General features: G+C 36.7%; 1 protein-coding gene across 20 annotated transcripts in view; it reads right to left on the reverse strand.

Moving 5' to 3' along the window:
- ATP2B2 (ATPase plasma membrane Ca2+ transporting 2) overlaps window positions 1-21,493 on the reverse strand; it is a 714,211-nt gene that overhangs the window by 124,579 nt on the left and 568,139 nt on the right. For 13 of the 20 annotated variants that reach the window (XM_074958190.1, XM_074958178.1, XM_074958171.1 and 10 more), the window contains 5 exons: window positions 19,223-19,318; window positions 8,557-8,598; window positions 6,659-6,823; window positions 2,850-3,064; window positions 616-858 (listed from right to left, as the gene is read on the reverse strand). In XM_074958190.1, the coding sequence (XP_074814291.1) occupies window positions 616-858; window positions 2,850-3,064; window positions 6,659-6,823; window positions 8,557-8,598; window positions 19,223-19,318 (761 nt within the window). The remainder of the gene's footprint in view (window positions 1-615; window positions 859-2,849; window positions 3,065-6,658; window positions 6,824-8,556; window positions 8,599-19,222; window positions 19,319-21,493) is intronic. The other 7 variants (XM_074958179.1, XM_074958177.1, XM_074958182.1 and 4 more) reach the window with 4 other exon arrangements.

A 21,493-nucleotide genomic window follows, 5' to 3' on the forward strand; every position in this document is an offset into this window, starting at 1 on the left:
ATTTTGTAGCCTCTTAATCCTCCCACATAGTGGAATCTACAGCCCCTTTAGATATCTGCTCCTTCCAGAGTGTCCTCCTTTACACACTGAGTTAAATTCATCATCCATTTAATTTGGAATGAATATCCATTAATCCCACCAATCTAATTCTTCATATTTCAAGAATTAAGGTCCCAATCCTGCAAAGTCTTGTGCGCATGAGTAATTTTAAACTCAAGTAGTCTCACTGAAGCCATTGAAAACTATTTGTGCAAGCAAAGTTACAAGTGTACAGCTTGGACCCAGAGTCACATATTGATTCAACAATATCAGGGGTTTCAGCATATAATGTGGCCCTTGTTTCTGGGACCAGGCATGGCAGTACTCATCCCTCCAATAATCAATTGTATTTTCTTTAAGTTATAGAACAATGACTGATAAAGAATATATGGTAACATTTCCATTCTTAAAGAAACAAACAAAATTTGTACATTTTTGTCCCTTCTACTCTCATTTTGGGGACCTATTTAATATTTCATGATCAATGAGAAGTTATTGAAGTATTAACAATGCTTCAAAACCCATTCAGCTTCTTCTGCCACGTTTCACTTGATTGACCGCAATAAGCCTACTTACCAGAATTTTTGTAGTATAAGCACTGTTGATGGCAATTGCATTAACCAGCAAGTCGAGGGTTTTGCTTGGTAGAGAATCTGGGTCAGGGATCTCTTTGTAGTGGGCATCACCAATGTAGGCTTGTACTACTGTCATCCTGTTGGTTGTTAGTGTCCCTGTTTTGTCAGAGCAGATGGCCGTTGCATTACCCATAGTTTCACAAGCATCTAAGTGGCGGACCAGATTGTTATCCTTCATCATTTTCTGATGGAAAGCAAAGTAAGAAAGCCTCAAAAATTTGCTATGACAGATTTTTAAAATCTCTCATCATAGTAAAAATGCATAAGGTTAGATGTGACTATTAGAGTGTAGTCACGCTTGTTTACCAATGTGTCAGTGTAGAGAACATATAGTAGTCACCCCTTAAAATGCTTGCCAATTTTGCTTTTGATGAATGGATTTGCAGTGTATCCATTCTAAGGAATTGCTTGAATACCGATATAACATTATTTAGCTATACAAAACATTAGCTAAAACAACAGGCCATTTTAAAACAGCGATCACTGTAAGAAATATTAAGCACTCATGTAATTTTATAAGTTTTTCTTGAACTACTACACAGATTTTTGTTTTCCTTCAGCCAGGCACCGTAATGGTAGAGATTTAACAATTAGTAATTAACTGTTTAAAAATAAACTTCCTGCCAGATCAAAATTTGCAAATACAAAAGAGTGTAAATAGAAGCTAAATGACAACAGCAAGCCTCAGATGAACCCAAAGCTACCCACTTGTAAATCAATTAATATTATTTTATTTTAATCTTGAACTGAACTGCAGTACTCTGAAAATAATCTGTTTTAGTAAACTCTCTTTATTCGGCTGCTTTAGGCTCTTTTACAGTATTTAAATCCCAGTATTATTAGATTTGTAAGGTAAAACTATATGCTCTTGCATCATAAAATGCATTATCATCACAGGGGCAATGAATTTTACAAAAATTTGCTACTGTGAATATTCCACAGTATGGCTGTGATCTTTACCCTTGTGCCAATCTGTCATACTCTTACTCAGAGTGGTCCCTTATCCCAAGTGAAGTCCCACTGAAGTCAGTAAATCTATTCATTGGAGCAAGGTATCCCGAAATGCAAACAATGGTGTATCACAATCTGGCCCTATGTGTGAGTATGTATTTATGCAACTGATTTAACAGGCAATTGCAATGTTTAATGGTTAGCACACAGGGCTGTTTGGACATGTGGGCTCTATTTCCAACTTTGTTACTGCCTGGCTGTGTGACAATGTGGAAATCACTTCACATCTTCATGTTCTCTGTGCCTCAGTTTCTCCCTGTGTAAAACGGAGATAACAGAATTGTCTACCTTTGTAAAGCGCTTTGAGATTCTCAGATGAAAGTTTTATATAAACACAATGTGTTGTTAGTAGATTAGATTTCTAAAGTAATCTGAGAATACAGAGTTTGATAGGGGAATAATCTACCACTCCAAAATCCGTAATCCCAGTTTTAATTCCCTTAAATTCCCTAATGGAATCATTTACATTAGCTATGGGCAACTATAGCAGCACTTAATAATACACACACAAACACATGTGGAAACCTCATGTCTCAATGTAGAGAGTTACTGAAGAAAACAAATCCTTCCCAAAAACTATACTGATGCAGCAGGGAATAGGAAGATAAACAGATATTATATACAAAAAGACTGTGCTTCTCCCATTAATAAATTTTCACAGTGAATTTCTGAGAGACTGTCTTCAATAAGTTTCAGAGTAGCAGCTGTGTTAGTCTGTATCCCCAAAAAGAAAAGGAGGACTTGTGGCACCTTAGAGACTAACACATTTATTTGAGCATAAGCTTTCGTGAGCTACAGCATCCGATGAAGTGAGCTGTAGCTCCCGAAAGCTTATGCTCAAATAAATGTGTTAGTCTCTAAGGTGCCACAAGTCCTCCTTTTCTTTTTGTCTTCAATAAGTAAATGCTTTAAGTGTTTGTTTAGTACATTTTTCTGCAATGCACATTTACAGAAACGTCAATACATTTATTTTGTTGGAATTTTTTACTTTGAAGTACCTTTAATATGTTTAAAGAAGCTTCAGTCAAAGTGCACATTTTGATTATACTGATGTGTGATCCAGCTTTCTACCAGCCACATAAAAATTAAACAGTGAGTCAACTGCCAAACTAAAACATATTGAGAGTTGGTTGAAAGAGCTCTTTTTTCCCCCCCACTGCTTACCTTAACAGAATAAGCCAGAGAAATAGTGACCGCAAGTGGAAGTCCTTCAGGAACAGCAACCACAAGCACAGTAACACCAATGATGAAGAACTTGACAAAATATTGAACATAAACAGGAGTGCACTCGGGCAACCACTGCTTCTTGTTGACAACAAAAGTGTCAACAGCGAAGTACAGTACCAAAATTATTACAGTAATGGCAGACATCACCAAACCTGAAACACAAAAAGTAACAACTATTTTTAACTACAGGGAGCAATAGTAACAAATCAAACCATTTGCAGTTTGTACCCCACACTTTTATCTAATCTGATTTGAACCCATGCTCTTAGGCCACAGGGAAAAAAACACATCAACAACATTCAATTATTGTGAATCATATAAATGTAAGATCAGGAGACCGTAGTCCATAGATAAAGTTTTAAAAGGAGCTTTTGGGTTATTTGTTACATTCTTCTGAACTCTATACTACACCTGTGTGTTATCACATTTATTTTTAAACACCTCTAGCATCAGCATCTTATTGATCACCCTTGGAAAACTGTACCAACTGCTTAATTTAATAAAAGATTTCCTGTTGTCTAAACTAAGTCTTCCTTTTTCAATTGCAGGACATTATCCTAACACCACCCTATTACAACAGAATTAACCTCTGCCTGTTCTGTGCAGTTACCTCTCAGGTATTTACACACCATCTCCACATGCTTTTTTTTTTTTTTTTAATAAAAGCACATCATAATAGACCTTGGGGAAAGGATCTGTTGTCTTTGATTTCTAACATAGTTTGTAGAAAAATAATCTGTTGAACCAGCAGCTGGGCAAGATTGCAAAGGTAAAAGTGAATTTGGCTATAAGGACAAGTATTTACATATTTTATAAAAATAATAAAATAAACAGCAGTGTTCTCAAAGTGTTGTTTTGTTCCCAAATGTTAAGCATTTGACCGTGATGCACAGCACTGTGCAGAAACATGACATTTCATACGCAGTAGGAAATCTTACCACCAAAAAGCTGCATTCACTCTATCATTCAGATTTATTGGCCACACATTAGTCACTTTTTTAAATACGCAAGAACTAGGAAGCAGTTTGGTCATTTGGAATTGTTATAATACTCAAAAGGTAAATGTATTCACAGTTAGCTCATAATTTGCTACTGTTCTGAAACCAGGGCAACTATAATTGGTGTCATATGAACATGTTAACCTTAGATTTAGGACGGATTGTAAATTGCATTTTTGTTCACTAATCAGGACTACATGATAGGCCAAAGGAACCAAGCAGCAGACATTATTCTAACTTGTATCAGGTTGACGTGTTTAATAACATGGCAAATATTTTAATACTTCAGTTATTTTAATACATTTATATAAATCATTTAATAACTTTAAAGTAATGCACAGGTTTAAAAACAAATAAAATATTTTAAAGCAATAGAATATTCTTCTAACTAAGGCACTCTACCAAGAACACTTTATGCTCCCTTCTTCTTGCCCCAGCACTGAAGAAAGTGGGCCAAGTCACAGACTTCTAGTCAGCAATTTATTTGGAGCAAGTGCTTCTCCTTATGTTTTTGAAAATTCAGAATTAGGCACAGGATATCTGGCTATGGTTGTGATAAGATAAACTTTTTTTTTTGTCCCTCCACTGGAAAGGGTGCAATTTCATCAACAGTTCCCATTTCCATCAGTGGAAAGAGGCAACTGGAAAATTTTTCTATTTGAATTTTTATTGTGACATTTGGACCTCTTAACTGACACATAAGAAGCATGCAGTGTAGCTATAGTCATGTCAGTCTGAGGATATTAGAGAGACAAGGTGGGTGAGGTAATATTTTTTATTGGATCAACTTCTGTTGGTGACAGAGAGAAGCTTTCGAGCGACACAGAGCTCTTCTTCAGGTCTGGCAAAGGTACTCGGAGCATCACAGCTAATGCAAAGTGGAACAGATTGTTTAGCATAAGTAGTTAGCACATATTCTAAGAGACCATTCAAGGTAGAGTGGCCTGAAGAAGAGCTCTGTGTGGCTTGAAAGCTTAGACTGCTCTGCACTACAGACTGATATCAGTATAACTACATTGCTCGGGCTGTGAAAAATCCACACCCCAGAGCAATGTTGTTATACTGACACAACGGCCCGCAGAGACAGCGCTATGTCCGGCCTGCAGAGACAGCGCTATGTCAGTGGGAGAGCTTCTCCTGCTGACATCGCTACTGCCTTTCAGGGAGGCAGATTAACTACACCGATGGGAGGGCTCTGTCCTGTCAGCTTAGAGCATCTTCATTGAAGTGCTGCAGCTGCGCTGACGCATCACTGTAAGTGTAGACTTGCTCCTTGTCTCTCTCACCAACAGAAGTTGGTCCAAGAAAAGATATTACCTCCCTCACCTTATCTCCCGATGTATGAAGAAAACCATTTGTGACAATTAACAGTTAATATTACTAATATTAATATTAGCCAGAAGGAATACTGTATCTGAGTTTTACTGTAAACCCAATAATCATGGGCCTTCTAGAAAAATCTTGTCCCTCAGAGTGTTTGCTTCTCTTTTGTTAGCTTGGTAAAGGGGTTATTTTCCTTTATAACTGTAACATTTATTAAACAATGGGCCATATTTCCAAATGTATCATTACCATCATTTGAAATCTAAATACCAAGACAGCCTCAATGATTCTCTGGAGTCTGTGTATTTGAAAGATTTATTCAGCTATGGCCAAATAACTACAGCCTTCATAGTTCCATTGTAAAGCGTTCCCAAATTTGAATCAGAGAATCTAAAGAGCATCTGCCTTCTATGTATAAGAAATCAAGTCAAAATTGCTCCTACTATGCCAAACTGCCTGATCATATGGGGCAGGCTCAACCAATCTGGGAAATTAAATATGATGCGACTGAACTGCTTTATACCACATGACCTATCCCAATAAATTAACCTGTACTAGAAATACACAAAAGAGAGTAGCAATATAAAGTTTGAGTATATCAAGATAGAGCAAGGAAACTGGTGCAACACCGACAGACCCTGGTCGTTGGCAAGTGGGATCGAATCTGGGACCTTTCGAGCTTAGTGTATGAGCCTCTGCTGCATGAGCTAAAAGCCAACTACCTGCTAGTTAAGGCTGTAGAACAGACTCGTTAATCTCTCTCTCTCTCTCTAAGTTGTCTCGGTGCCATTAGATGGGACAGAACACCACACCCAGGTGGTGTGTGGGTTACACTAGCATTTGTGGAAAAAAAAAGAGTGAACCACTGAGACACCATGGATGCAGTTGAAACTCAAACTAAGGCTGTTTTTAAGTACACTATCATCAGCAGATTTATTTTTCATCCCCCCCCCCTTTTTTTTTTGAAGGAATGGAATAAAACAGGTTCAGATTTGGTAAAAAGCTACTGTGGGGGATGGAAGAGAAGTGAGAGCGAAATTACACCAGAATCCATTGAGGGAGAAGAGGATCTGGCTCCAAGCCTGAGACGATATTATCCATTTTGAATGCACATTCTCAGGAGTCCTGAGGGGACAGGAAATTAAATATCTTGTAATTACTGCACTTGGGAACACTGGCTATGAGAAACTGCAGTTCACTTTGATTCAAATATTCACAACAACCCAAGTTGTTTAGAGCTTCTAGTTTCTCAGTTTTCAAAGTATGCACAAAAACGATCTTAGACATACAATTCTAGAGTACTGTGATAATTACTTTCTTAATATTTTTAATAAAACTATCCCTTTTCATAATCATTTGCTTTGAAATCCTATAATGTGATCCTCACCACAGCATGCTGATATCTAGTTAGTTACCCATTCATACCTGCTTTGCCTATTTGGACGGCTAGTTTGGTCAGCTTTCCCTGGAGGACAGATTTCTCTTTCTTGTGCATGCTAGCCTTCTTCTTTTCTTTTTCATCTCCCTCTCCTCCTTCTGCACTCTTCAGTGGCTGCATCTCCATGGCAGCAGCACCATCCTGTTGCTTGGCTAACAATGCAGAAGAAAACCATTACTCCAGAACTTTTAACCAACAAAATTTCTAACCTTTTATTTAAAGAAAAATTCTCTGAAGTTGTTTATTCATACTAAATTCAACTTGTAATAGTCCCACATGCGTACTGGTAGTAACATGGATGATTAATTATGAATATATGCAGTACCCTGATCCTGTATCCGGATGTCCATAAGAGGCTTTGCTCATCTCCACAAAGGTCTGCTCATTTGCAGGATCAAGGTCTGAGACTGTAAATTCTTTGGGACATATAATGTGACTTTATAGTGCCATCTACATTTATAGCATTCAATACCTTCTTACTATTAATAAGAGTGGGTGTGTGCGCGCGTGTGCGCGCAACCCCTACAGACATGCCAATTGTTTTACAAATAAGAATATTACCTCAGTACTTTTTAGATAATCCCAGAGTCTGAAAAATTTCAACATCTATCGCCCCGCTGACTATGCCTTCTAGCACAATTAAAAAGTATCTGTGTAGTCATGCGCCCCCAAAATCCTTATGAATAAAATTTACAGAAATAAAACCACTCCCTTCCTTCAGGAGAGATGGACTTTTATGGTACTGGGATTGGATAGGAAGTATAGAGGGTACTGCAGGGAGTAGAGAAACCGTACCGAGTATCTAAGGCAACAATAGTGTCTAAGGCAAAACTGTCTTTTTTTTAAAGGTCAATCACCTTCCTGTGTGTGGTCAGTGTGGTAGATAGAACACATTATATGAAATGGAATGAAATGAGACAAAATCATTCTACTACATTTTGATATACATGATCATTTGTATGAAACCAGATTAATTTAACTAGGAGATTGAAAGGCTCTCCCTAGTTTTAAGTCATTATTCATGAACTGTTCTTCTATTTAGTAGTCATCTAGCATGACAGACTGAGTTAATCTCACTAGTTTCTATTCCATCTCACTCTGCAGGAGTACATTTAAATAATTCTCAGAGGAAAAAAAATACATCTAACAGTACTTATTTTGTTTACTTGGCAGGTTCTGAAGTAAACATAGTTAATGATCTCTTCAGTATAATGAAAAAGCAATTAAAACTTTTCCACAGAGAAAGAAAAATATTTACATTAATTTCTTCCTCAGAATATACAGTATATTAGAAACAGCTAACACTCTTTCATTTTCTTATTATTCAACAATACCCATATATTTCTGTTTTTATATTATGAGCCAGATCAATTTGCATTAAGATTCGCTTTTGCTATTGCTACATGTAGTGTTATTTACCTTCTCCCTGCAAAGAAAAATACATTTATACAATGTCATTAGCCAGACAAAGCAGACAAGACTTAAGTAAAAATAGCATTTGGAAATTCATTAGCAATAAATAGTATATCTGGTTTTGTAACTTGCACAAGAAAAAAATGAATTCAGAATGAGCTTTGTAACACACACATCTTCTATATAAATGGTGAATTTGAAACACTGATTTTGTTAATCTGTTTAAATTCCGGTATGTGAAAAGTCTATATACTACAATTTATTTTTTCTTGCATTTCCAATATTTCCCTGACCTTGGTTCACGAAGTGTCTATTATTCCTTTTTTCCCCGCACATTTTGCCATCACATTGTATGTTCAAACAAATAAGATATTTCCCCCACATGTCTTCAAATTATTTTATTTGCCACACAGAATCTATCAACATGCCAACCATAACAATCCACAACCTGCTTAGTATGAAAGGAGATTACCTTTATTCTGGCTGTTTTCCATATTCCCATCCTGCATTTTGCCTATATGATGAAGAATTGTAACAGACAACAAAGAACAGACAATAAACAGTCATCACACTGACAGAACACCACAATGGGAATTTAAATAAAAAGGGCAGACGAAAATAATGAATGTGTTTCACATACACATTTATGATCAACAGGCATTATCATAATGTTTTTATTTAGATGCATAGTTGGACAAACTCAAAGAACTGCAACCAAGTCCAATATTCTAACAGCTAAAATAATCCCAGTCTTGTTTCCTTTATTGAAATAAAAACAGTGGTGCATATATTTTGGAAAAATGAACTAACTTGGGGAAAAATATAATAAAACATTCAGTATGAGCTAAAACTCAAATAGTATTCTCAAACTACAGTTTCATCCAGATACGGTTTAGTATATTTAGTAAATGAATGCTAAAAATTAATACTATGATTTAATTTTGATAGAAACAAATTATAGTAATATTTATAACACCAGCCTTGATTTTAAAATTGACATATTGGAATTAAATATCCTGGAAAGGTGATATTACTCAGCCAGGAAATGTTTTACCCTCTGTAACTCTGAATGCGAACTGACTAATTCAGACACTTTGGCAGCCTAAATCATAACTGGCCAGTTTCAAGTTGCATACAAGTCTTGGAAATGGGAGGCCTTGTGCATCTTCTACAGCGACACGACCATTTCTCATATGGAAAAGATCAACATTTGAGTCTATGAATGTTATACCCACATGATGAAATACATTCTCATCTTTTGTTGGCTGCTGAGTGTTCACAATACTTAATATAAAAATTCCACTACGGAAGCAGAGTAGTGAATACATTTTCATGGCACTTTTGGCCCATTCTTCATATTAAATAGACGGGAAGAGTTTGCCAAAAAAAATAGCCATTAATTTTTGTTCCTTAGATATTATATTACAGCTGAAGTCAACACATAGGTGGACATCAAAGAAGCAGAAATTATGCTTCAACTAGTTTATTAACTAACTCTAGGTACTACTGGAACACATATTTGTTATAGTAACATAATTGGGTGGCTAAGAAATAGACTGTAGAGGATTACTATTTTAATCCATCTATTCCTATCTTGTTTGTATTTTCAGTGATTTAGAGGTCAATAAATACTGCCTTCTCTTTAAATAAAACTCAAAGAACAGAAAAGTTAACACAACTCCTGCATCAGAACTTGGAACTAACAGACTATGATTTCTAAGAAATTTAGAAAGAGATTAAAATACAGAATTATTGTGAGAGAAACAACACTGCTATGCTTTGATGTTCTTAGGACTCAGAAGGTCCATTGAAGCATAGCAGAGTACACCTACATTTTGGATTTACAATGTAATCACTCTTTCTCAGGTCAGCAATGCTTGCATCAATATTTTGTCTATATTTATGTTAAAACAAAGCAATTATTCCAAATCATAGGCTATTCACATTAGTAGACATCAATATTCAGGTCTATGTTACCAGTTCTAGTCCACAAACACCTTTTTTCTTTTTGCCAGCAGCAAGAAACGTTTTTAAAATGCAGCAATTATTATTAATTCTGAAAGCACGACAATTTATAAGATCACTGAAATGTACATATGTTCCGTTTACTTTGGTAATTTTTTAAATGATACAACAATCTTTATTCCCACAATCAAAACAATGTGAATTGAATATATTTAAAATGAATATTTATGTTCAAAAGACCAATGCTTTTGATTAGACATGCTTCAATCAACTTTGAACATTTTTTAAAAAGTCAATTTTTTTAATCTGTACAAAGCTGCTCAAACATTTTTGATTAATCTAAAAATTATAGTAGTGTATTCTTAAATGTAGCATCTTACTGTATAAGAAAAGTTTACTACTAGACTGGCTTTTAATATGTATGGCAAAAGATACCAAATATCCCTTGAGATTTTGATTTCTGACCTGAGGAAAAGCTGCCTTCGGAGTCAAAGTCTTAATTTATGGCAGATACAGTCTATTTCTTTTTTGAAAGGTAAAACATTATTGAAAGACTTCAAAGAGCATAGTTAACATTTCCTCGTGCCAAAAGAGCATTAAGGCTTCCAAAAGTGGTATAAGTGACTAGCACCAAAATATGCTGCTTTTCTGGGTACGTCAAAGTACTTAATTCAACTATACATAAACTATTATTGTATGCAGTGTTGATGTAGCTGTGCTGGTCCCAGGATATTAGAGAGGATAGAAGAAGAGGTCTGCGTAAGCTCAAAAGCTTCTCTCTCTCACCAGCAGAAGTTGGTCCAATAAAAGATGTTACCTCACTCACTTTGTTTCTCTATTACACACTATACCTATTGCATAAGGAGAAATATAGGAATTGCCACCTTGGATCTAGTTTAATCTAGTCTGACACCCTGTTTACGAAAGTGGCCTGTATAAGATGCTTACTATTCTTACTATTCATGCAGAATAAACGACTAATCCTTTTTTGAATCATGCTAAATTCTTTGTCTCTAAATTATCATGTGGCAGTAAGTTCCAAAGCTTAGTTATGCATTGTATTAAAATGTTGATTTTTATCTCTTTGACGTGTTGCCTGTGAATTACACTGTTTGACTTTTGTACTCTTGGCATTACAAAATAGTAAATCAAAGCATCTGATTGACCTCTTTAACATTCATTATTTTATATAATATTTTGCATTTATTCATTTATCTTCTAGTCACATTCTAAATTAATCCTCTTCTACTCTCCTCACATGAAAGTTTTTAATGCCACTAATAATTTGCATTGCTCTCTGTATACCCCTCCTATTTCTACTAAATCCTTTTTAAGATGAGGTGAATAGAATTGACCACCATATTCTAGGTGAGTTCACTAATTCACATTATGGTTTTTCCAGTAATATTCTCCATCACTTTTTTAATACAATCTAACATACTGTTGACTTTTTTGAACATTATTTCACATCAAGTTGATGTTTTCACTGAGATGGTCAATGATTACATATGGGTCTTTTTCTTGATTAACTATAGTTAATTTAGGACATACCAATGTGTGAGAGAAGTGAGTACATCAAATACCAAAATCAATTTATTAATAATTGCCGTATTTCTTGAATAGTGTATTTGGTGAATACGTTCAACTGGACTCCAATTTTTCATTCCATTGTGCATTACTTTGCATGCATCAATACTGGATTTAATCTGTCATCATGTTGATCATTCACCTAGTTTTATTGGGCTCTTTTGACATACCGCCCAAGCTTTACTCCTGACTAACTAGACATTTTATCTCATACACAAGTTTTACCCTCTTTTCAAGATCATTAGTGCATCAAACAAAAGACGTCCTAAGAACAGATTCTTGGGGTGTCCACTACCAATCTCCTTCCATTTTGAAAACTGCTAATTTCATGAGAAAACTTTGCTCTTCTCCCTTGCTGTGATAACTTAGTTCCCTTAACTCCTTCTTGTGAGGAATTTTAATCAAAAGATAAATTATGCCTAATAGTTCTTCCCTTTCCACTATTCTGTTGACTCCCTCAGAATTCTAACAGACCGGAGAGGCACAGTTAGTTATGTTGTGCTTGCCTCTAACCATATCATAATCATCTAGGTATTTAATAACTCTATCTTCAGTTACTATTTCAACTAATTAAGGTAGTGAAAGCTCATTTAACTATCTGATCTAATGAAAAGAGAACTCTGCAGGGGATAACAATATATGAACCAATCTATTACAAATAAAAAAAAAAGTCTGATCATGCCTCAAGGTCTAGCTACGTCATTTCCCAGGGTATCAGAATTCATGACTAGAGCCATTGCTGTCCATTAACAGGAGCATCGTTGTTCAGTTTTTCAAAGAGAGCACATTTATTTGCCCTTAGTAACACTGCTAAAACTCAAAAGGTTCCCAATGAGGCACAACCAGTCTTCCTGAGTCAGAAACAGTGTCAGCATATTACTGTGAGTGAGAGAGAAATTTGAAGATTGCCCCACAAAATATATATCTCTGCAAAACAATGGCTGATACATGCATGTAGCAAGAAAAATTTTCAAGGATATCCTAACACTGCAATTTTATCTAGTAACATATACACTCAAACCCAATGGTTAAATGGCAAATCAATATCAAAAGGTGCCCTAACGCAGTGACTCTCCAAATGTACTCATATTGCAAATCACTTCTTAAGACTCAGGTAGACAATGTTCCCTTCCAACCTCCCAGTGCTGATTCTATTCCTTTCCTTCACATGATAGTTCATGAAACCAGCACAAGCAAGAAGAAAGAATTAAAATAAAGTTACTTTACTGTAATTGTGGTGATTGTTTTGTTATATCCAACTCAATATGATTCTGTGCTGTTTGTTTCCTGTTCTTTGTGGTGTTCATCAGAACCAAATTTCTCCTTCTTGTGTGCATCACTGACTGCCCTAACCTCTCCAGGTAACGTCACACTTCGCTTCTGTCTCCGTGTGTGTTTTCCCACACATCAATAAGATGGATCACAATTGAATTTACACCAAAGAAACATATGAAAGATTAATATAAAGAGAGTACCAATGGGAGAATAGTGGGGGTAAAGGCTTTTGGGTTTTTGCTGTTCCAAAAAGCCTCTGGAATCCAGAGGTGAGCCCTGCACTGGACTATAAATTAGCAGGATGCAAGGATTTGGGATATATAACCCTTGGAATTGAGAGGGCCATCCTCTTTCATTTTGTGCTAGGATCTGAACGACACACTCATCTATGTGAATTCTTTAGAACTGTAGGGGGGGATAAGGAATGGAGCATTAAAAAATTGTCATGACTTTTTTTATTGGGGCTATTTTTGCATAAATATTTTCCTGGAAACGAGGGGGGAAGGTAACAGTGGTAGAGGCTCTGAGGGCAGTGGAAGTCAGTTCAGTTTATTACAACTCCTCTCCCTTTTCCAATCTGGAATACCAGGTTGAGAAGTTTGGAGAGAAGCATCATTGCCCACATGATATGTTGTGCACATTAGAGGCTTGTGACAGCCCCAGTAATTGCTTGCTTTGTGAACATGTGGGTGGGCTACAGGGGTCAGTACCACTGGCTTTCTGTGTTTTGTTGTTGTATGGTTTTTGACATCCATTACATTGTGTTGTCTTCACCTTTATTAAGATTTCTGTCCTTTGCAACACGATCAGGGCACTGTCACAGTCAAGCTTCTTGTTCCCTTTAAAAACAGTTACTTCATTCAAATCTAATTTAGACCACTGTGGCAGGATAACTTAATACTATTGCTGGCATTAGGATATATAAATCATCACAAATAATTATAGGAATCCGTAAGAGTGACCCGGAAACTGAACAGTGGGTGGCAAATGCTGTTTAAAAACTCTTTAGCAGAATCTAATTACATTCTCCTCTGTTAGAACAGTCCCAGGAAATGTATGGTACACCATAATGATTTTTCAAACTATCATCTTGCTCTGGAAATGAATTATTCCCTCATCCCCAAACCACTCTAATCCTACAGGTAAACAAGATCAGAGACATACAGCAAGTCAATATGTAGTCAAAAATATGATGGGGAAAGTGCTCAAACAGAATTACTAGTAGTTCTTTCCTGTTGCGTAGTATCAGATGCAGTGGGTTAGCAAAATTGAGACTAATAGCAATGGAGTATCTCCAGCATCACAAAAATGAATAGCAACCTTTTCAGAATTCTTTTCCGCAATCATTGTCTAATTCAACTTCCCTACAACGCTGTAAATCCATTATATTAAGGAATTACAACTTATTTAATAGGAATCCCAGTGGTAAACACAGACAAGTGACCTGGGATTGTTTAACCTACTGTTAACTATGACAATGTTTTACCTGATGACATGTCTCCTTCAAACAAGTGTGATATTTAAGTATGAAAATATAAGATTAAAATAATGTTAAGTCTCTGACCTGAGCTTCTCAAAAGCAAGGCAATCCAGAATTAAGAATAAGATAACCTTCTGTTAGGCAACCAGAATACAGCCACTCCCAAATTCCAAAAAGGCTACCAGCATTCCCTGCAAATCTTTCCAAGTAACTGTCCAAGTACAAAACTCATTGTATTATGTTGGAAAATGACATATATAGCTGTTTACACTCCTTCTGCTGACCACGTGTAACTCTGATCAATCCTAAAGAAAACTATGCATGTTTATCAACGGAAAATGCATCCCAGTTTCAACGCAAGACATGCCGTAACAAGCCTGTATTGTCACAGAAGTGCTAGACTGATTCTAGTAACTGAATTTTAATAAATGTTAGAAAGAATGGACAAGTTAACTGCAATTGGGAAAACTGGAAGAGTGTTCACTTATTCTGGGTGCTGCAGCTGACTTACTATATATTCTAACATTTATTCTGAGTACTGAGTTGTGGAGTAACTCTCATTTACAGTCATATACTTCCCAATAGGATAGTATACTTCCAAAGATAATTGGAGTTCTGAGCAATTTAGCTTCAACTACACAAGACAATCACACATATCTGTAAATGCTATGCTGCTGAACACACCGATACTCAGTGCCTGGCTGTATGCTGGCTGGGAGCATACAGACAGGGAGCTAGAGCAGCAGAGAATTCTAAGGAACTCAGGGTTACAGGACAATCAGTGACACAATCACTCACTGGTCTGAATTACACCCCAAATCGTTGCACTGGTTTCCTGACAGCTTGCCTGTCCAGCTTCATGGCAGCCTGCCTGCGTTCTCACCTGCCTGAATCCTGGCTCCCAAGCTTGAAGGTCCCATGCAGCTTGGGTTCCAGAATTTGCAAGGATATGCAGCTCTGGGGCAGCCCACCAGGCTGACTGCCCCAGAGTTGGAGTTCCATTCCCTTTCATGGAAAATATCAAGACATTTGGTTTTCATTCCAAATCAGAATGAAAACAAATTTCAAAATATCAAAATCCTCTGCAAAATGGAATTAACTCTCTCCACCTAGTGTCAACTGACAGCTGGAGACCTAACCTTTAAGTAATTCTCTGCTTAATTCCCTGAAGATATAGACCTCAAAATATAAACTAATCATCATGTTACTTAATGTAAAAAAGAAAACATTATACCCAAACTGAAGACATTCAAGCAGTTGTAGCTATAATATTAACGTGGTGGACTCCTCAGTTAGAAAATGCTTTTAACATGCATTTGCCAGATCATGACTTGAGAACAGAGAGGGGGGGAGCAAAAAAAATTAAGCTAATTGGGTTCATCCATTTGAATGAGGAGGGAGAAAGGATTCCTCCTTGCTTTGCTTTTCCAGTCTTCCTTCCTCTGGACTTCCAGAGGTTCCCGTGGCTCTTAGGAGACCTGCAAGAGGTCAGTAGTGTGTTTGGGGGTGAGAATGAGAGCATGTGTGGAGAAGGCATGGATCAAAATTTAGTTGGCACAGGCAATGGGAGGGCATGGAGAGTGCTTCTAGAGCGGGAGACAAGAGGATGAAGGAAGCAGGCAAGCAGTGTGAAGTAAAGTTAGGAGGTGTCAACAGGAGAAAGGAGAATTAGATTAGTGGAAAATGGAAACATAGAAACAGCAGAATCAAGGTTATTTTTCTCCTCCTGCAGACCTTAAGAGCTATTGTTACCCAGCAGCCCCATTTCTGAGCCTTAGAAAACTGATTGTGTCTCCTCCTTCCTACAGACCTTTAGTGGGCTTTTTTGCTCCACAGCCTTAGGAGGCTTGACAAGGTCCCTATCAGTAGCTCCCCCACTTTCCCCATCAACCCACTGGTCTAAAGCAAGATCCCAAGTAGGATCACTGGGAAGCTAGCAGTCTTATTTAGCTCTGTTGATGATCTAATTTTAATTAGCTGGGACAAACAAGTTTCGTAAGGTTTGCAGTCATTGTTGCTCCTCAAGACTTCGTAACAAATACTTGCACATTTCAAAATGCATTTTAAAATATATAAAGAAAATTGTCCTAATGAATTACTTTCTGCACAACTTTCATGTTAAGGGTTTTTTGCTTGTTTGTGTTTTCCCCTCTTTTAATATAGACTGGCGAAAGCAAGATACTAACATTTCATATTAAAAACCTTTTAATAAAAAGTCGATCTGTCTACCTACACTGTTCTGTATTTAAAAATATTAATGCATGCATCCATAAAAACAAATAGCAAACAATTATTCAGTTTCAGTTGCTAACTACTGAAAAGTAGAAAAACGGTTGGAATTCATAGATATAGTTTCTTAACCTGCTATACAGTTGGAAAAAGCATGCTATGGCAACTGTTTATTCAAGTATGTCACTAGAAGTCCAACCAAGGAAAACACATATTTTTGTTTTGAAATTACATTGACAACTGAATAATTATTGGTGTGCCTCAGTCTGCTTTTTGTAATGTGTTGATTTACAGCTACTTTACAAGAGCATTTCCTGTAAGAGTGTTACACTATATTTGTTAGACAATCTAATATTCACTACTGAGCGTGCATTAGATATACATTCATGTTTCTTGAAACTGCTCTTATATACATATCCTGATTATCCAGTCCTAACTGAGGTCTTGTAATGTTTAACTTTCTTGCTTTAAAACTTCATTTTCTCTTAACTAAAAAAAATGTGGTCCATTGTAACTACTCTTGAAAAATGAATTACCATCGCCGCAGTCTTGAAAAAGGCATAGTCATAGTGCAGACAGGAGCCAAAACCCTGGAAATTACCCCAGCCAGCCTCACCCAAAACACTCTAGTCCTAACCTGAGGCACACAGCACTACTTTTCCAGTCTTGTTTCTCCTCAGAACACATGCTGCAAGGCATGCTGAACTCAGGGTGGAGCGTTCTCATCCATATGGATCAAATTTCATGAGAAATTAAGCTGAGAGCATCACAAGAGAAGATGGAAAAACAATTCACAGAATACAGTCAAATGCATGGAATCTGACTTTTTACCTTGAGCATCATACAGAATTGGATTTACAGGTGTGTGTGTTTCTGGGAACGAAAATTCTGAGACGAGCATGGACAGTGACTATAATTTCCGGGAAAAAGAATTTAGTACACCACTTGATTTGAAATATTGATTTAATATTACTATAAACTCCATCACATTACCAAGATGAAATGAATAAGGCCGAACACAGCAGTCCTTTAAACACAGCTCAATAAAAATGACTAGGGTTCAGTAGAGAAACTACGCTGGAATCACATAGTGCTCAATCCTTCAGCATGTTGTGCAAACTCTGGCTCTGATCCAGCAAAGCACTTCAGCAGCTGCTTAACTTTATCAGGGACAGAGTGCTCAGCACCTTGAAGAACTGAGCCCTTAATGTAGTATTGGTCCCTTGGGGTACTGAAGGAGAACATCTATCAAGGCTTTATTGTATACATATGTTTGCCTTATACGAAATGTACAGCAAGTACATTTATTATAGCAATCAAACACATCAGAGCAAGGAGAATGAAATAGTCATTAACTTAATGGTTCTCTGTCTCTAAGGTATTTGTCAACCAATGGAAAAACATGGCTTGGGGGTTCCACTTTTCCTACAGGAGTATGTGTGTGTGTGTATATAACGGAAATGATCTTAAGGGTCTGCAGATTGCTACATTAATTTTAATACAATTATTTTAAAAATGTGCAGAGGATTTCCCATGCCATTGCTTTGCAGAAAATACCATCCTGTTGAAACACAGTAGTGTTTATTGTGATGTCAGATCTCCAGCTTACCTTAATATGCACACTACAATGGCTTCTGCAAGGCACAGAATCTACTTATGTCACAAATATGATGAATAATTATGAGAAATAGTATTTACATTCCACCATGTTATTGGTGCTGTAAAATAGTGCAAAGCTATAAGGAACAGATACTACTGCACAAAAAGTGATTAAGATTGAAAAATGTAAATGATAATCAAAAATAAAAGCTATTCCAAAAGCCTAAACTAGTATCTACCCATTCCATTCAATACTGTAATTAGACTACCAGAACAGGTATTACTAAAGTATTAGCATGCTAAGAAATGGGGTCAAGAAGCTGTACTAGGTTAAAGTCAAAACTGATGTAATAGTATTTTATTGTACACAAATGCAGCCCTTTAAACAATTTATGCTGAAGGGCACAAACTTGCATAAAAGTATTCCTCTTTTCAATCATAATCTCTGTCAAAAGGGTGCTATGAATAGTGCTTAGTTAAAAGATGCCACCGAAGTGCTACATGTTGCATTTGAGCCAGATTCCTGACCCCAGTACTATTTCCAAAAGCTACATTGAGACTATGAATGCTTATGAGAGTGCCACTTGGAACAGTAGAACAAATTTATAATAGTGCTTGGTTTCAAATCTGTGTTAAAAAGCATGTAAAGAGGAGTCTGACATTAAAAATTTTAAGAAAAGACAACTTCTTATAAAAGCTTTGGAAACAGGGCATACTTGAAAAGTATACTTAATCACCATTTTTAATTAATGGTAAAAGAAATATCAAAATTCCTATTTGTTCCTCTCCCATTCTTAGTTCAGCTTGAAGAAAAGATGTAAATTGCCTGTGAGACACAAAATTGTTGTGGCGTCTCTTATAAGCTGCTGTACAGTATATGGAGTAGGAGCTCTCACAGGGTAATCACATGCACATACAACATCTGTGCAGTTCATAAGAGGAAAGCTTATATAGTCAGGAGAGAAATCCATCAAATAAAACAAGCTAGGTGTTCTTGACGTACCATTGACTAAGCTGGCATTTGCATTATCAGTGGCATTTGCACCTGCTGCACCATCTGTAGCTGAAGGAGGGTGGGAGGAGGGATGGGAAGAATCTACTGAGTAATAATGGATAAAAAAGAATAATAAATAATAATATGAACAAATTTACATGACACAAACAATAACATTCATGGACTAGTGTGACTTTGCTTTTTCCAAAAAAAGATTTGTTTTAAATTAAGCAACATAAAGGCTGAAAATGAATGTCATTACAAAGATGTTACCAAAGTCAGAACCCCCCCCCCATACATGGAATATTTAAAAAAAGAAGAAATATGAAAGACACATTTAACAAAGTTAACAGAGTTGGTGAGAACTGTCTATACACTGTACTATGTATTACTATACCTCTGCTCCTTTATGCAGATATTTTATTTGCTTTATTTGCAAAAAAATTGACTTTAAATAGGCTAAAATATAATTTGGCTTGAATAAATGCATTTATAAAACCTGTCAGTATTTTTCAAAATGTACAATATATTGCTACTAAGACGACTAGTACAGAGGTTCTCAAACTGTGGTCCGTGGACCACCAGTGGTCCATGAGCTCCACTCAGGGTCCGCAGCTAGCTCCCTCTAAGGTGCGCGCCCGGGCAGCCGCACACAAGAGAAAGAAGGGCCACCCACCTAATCAGTGTAGTGCAGCTGTGGCTCCACTACTTAGGTGCCTGGACCCTGGAGAAGACACACATGTAAGGTGAGGTGGTGGCCTTGGGGGGAATAGGGGGTGGGGGCAGTGGGGTGAGAAGAGGGGGTGGGGGAATTGGGATGTGTAGGGCTGCGGCGGCCAGAGAAAGAGGTGACTTTCCCCACCTCCAGGGCTGTGGCTGCCGCAGAGATGGCCCTCCTTCCCAGTCTCAGCTCTGTGGCGGGGGAGAGACCCTCCTCCTTCCCAGCCCCAGCTCAGGGGCTGCTGCGGTGGGGGAGAAAGTGAGAGACCCCCCTCCTTCCCAAACCCAACTCAGGGGCTGTTGTGGCGGGGTAAAGAGGGCACATCCATCACATTAGAAAGGTAAGACTATGGATATTAAAATATTGTGTGCTTTTATTTGTAGAACAAAAAACATTACTTATTATTAAGTTTTTTTTTCATAACACTTTTATCCAAAGCGCTTTACAATAGTTAGTTAATGGTACAAACAACATTTGGAAAGATCATTAAGTGGTCTGCCTAGACTCTCAGCAATTTTCAAATGGTCCGTGAAAAAAAAAGTTTGAGAACCACTGAACTAGTGCACACTATATGCATAGGCCCAAAAGTTATGCAACGATAACACATTTAATATGCTTCACTGATTTCAATTAGATTACATTTTTCAATAGTACATATAGATATTTTGGGAAATACAAAATACAGCAACTTGCCAAATTTGGTCCCTGCATTTTTCAATTTCATCTATGATAAAAATGAATATAATAGAAAATAAAATCCCAGTTTAGATTCAGCAATCTTCCTTATTTTAGGGGAACTGGTCAGACTAGAGGTTCCTTCATAACAGGAGGAGGAAAAGTTCCCTAAAGGTTTTATTTATTATTATTAATGCTCATTTGCACTAGAGTTGAGAGAACAATTCATAATGAATAACTGATTCAATGAATTTTGCTTTGCTTTCTGTTGGTTAATTGTTCACAACAGAAAACAACTTTCACATTTACTCCTTTTTGAAACAAATGAAATTCTTTAATGACTGATGTTTGGCCCACAATTGATAATTTCACACAGGTTAGTTATTCAACTTAATGTGAATAGCAGTGTTGTGGATGGACCTAGTGCAAAATGAACACAATAAAATACAGAATTTGAAATTCACCGTATAGTACATATATGCAAATTTCAAATTGCATATTTGATTACAATACTCATAATTCATAACTGATTACTTACATTTATTTTCTCTGAAGTTGGATACTTACATTAACCAGCACAGCAATTAAACTGTACATTTAAAAATTCAATATACAATAATTTACTTTTCAGGAATAATTGAGCATCCAAGCTTAAAATTATGATTTGCAGCACTGGTAATGCTTGAGCACTCAAATGTTTGCTGAAAATAAGCATGAAAGGGTCTCAAATGAAGTCAAATAAAATCAACTTTTGAATTTGAACAGAATATTCAAGGATAATTTTTCCAACCCTGATTTTTTTCAGCCCTGATTTGCACCATAATCTCTCAGATGGCAGCAGCTAAAAGCCTCATCCTTCTAACTGATCTGATAGATTTCTTACT

This window comes from Natator depressus, chromosome 7 (assembly GCF_965152275.1).
Source record: "Natator depressus isolate rNatDep1 chromosome 7, rNatDep2.hap1, whole genome shotgun sequence".
In the NCBI taxonomy this organism is placed as follows: domain Eukaryota; kingdom Metazoa; phylum Chordata; order Testudines; family Cheloniidae; genus Natator; species Natator depressus.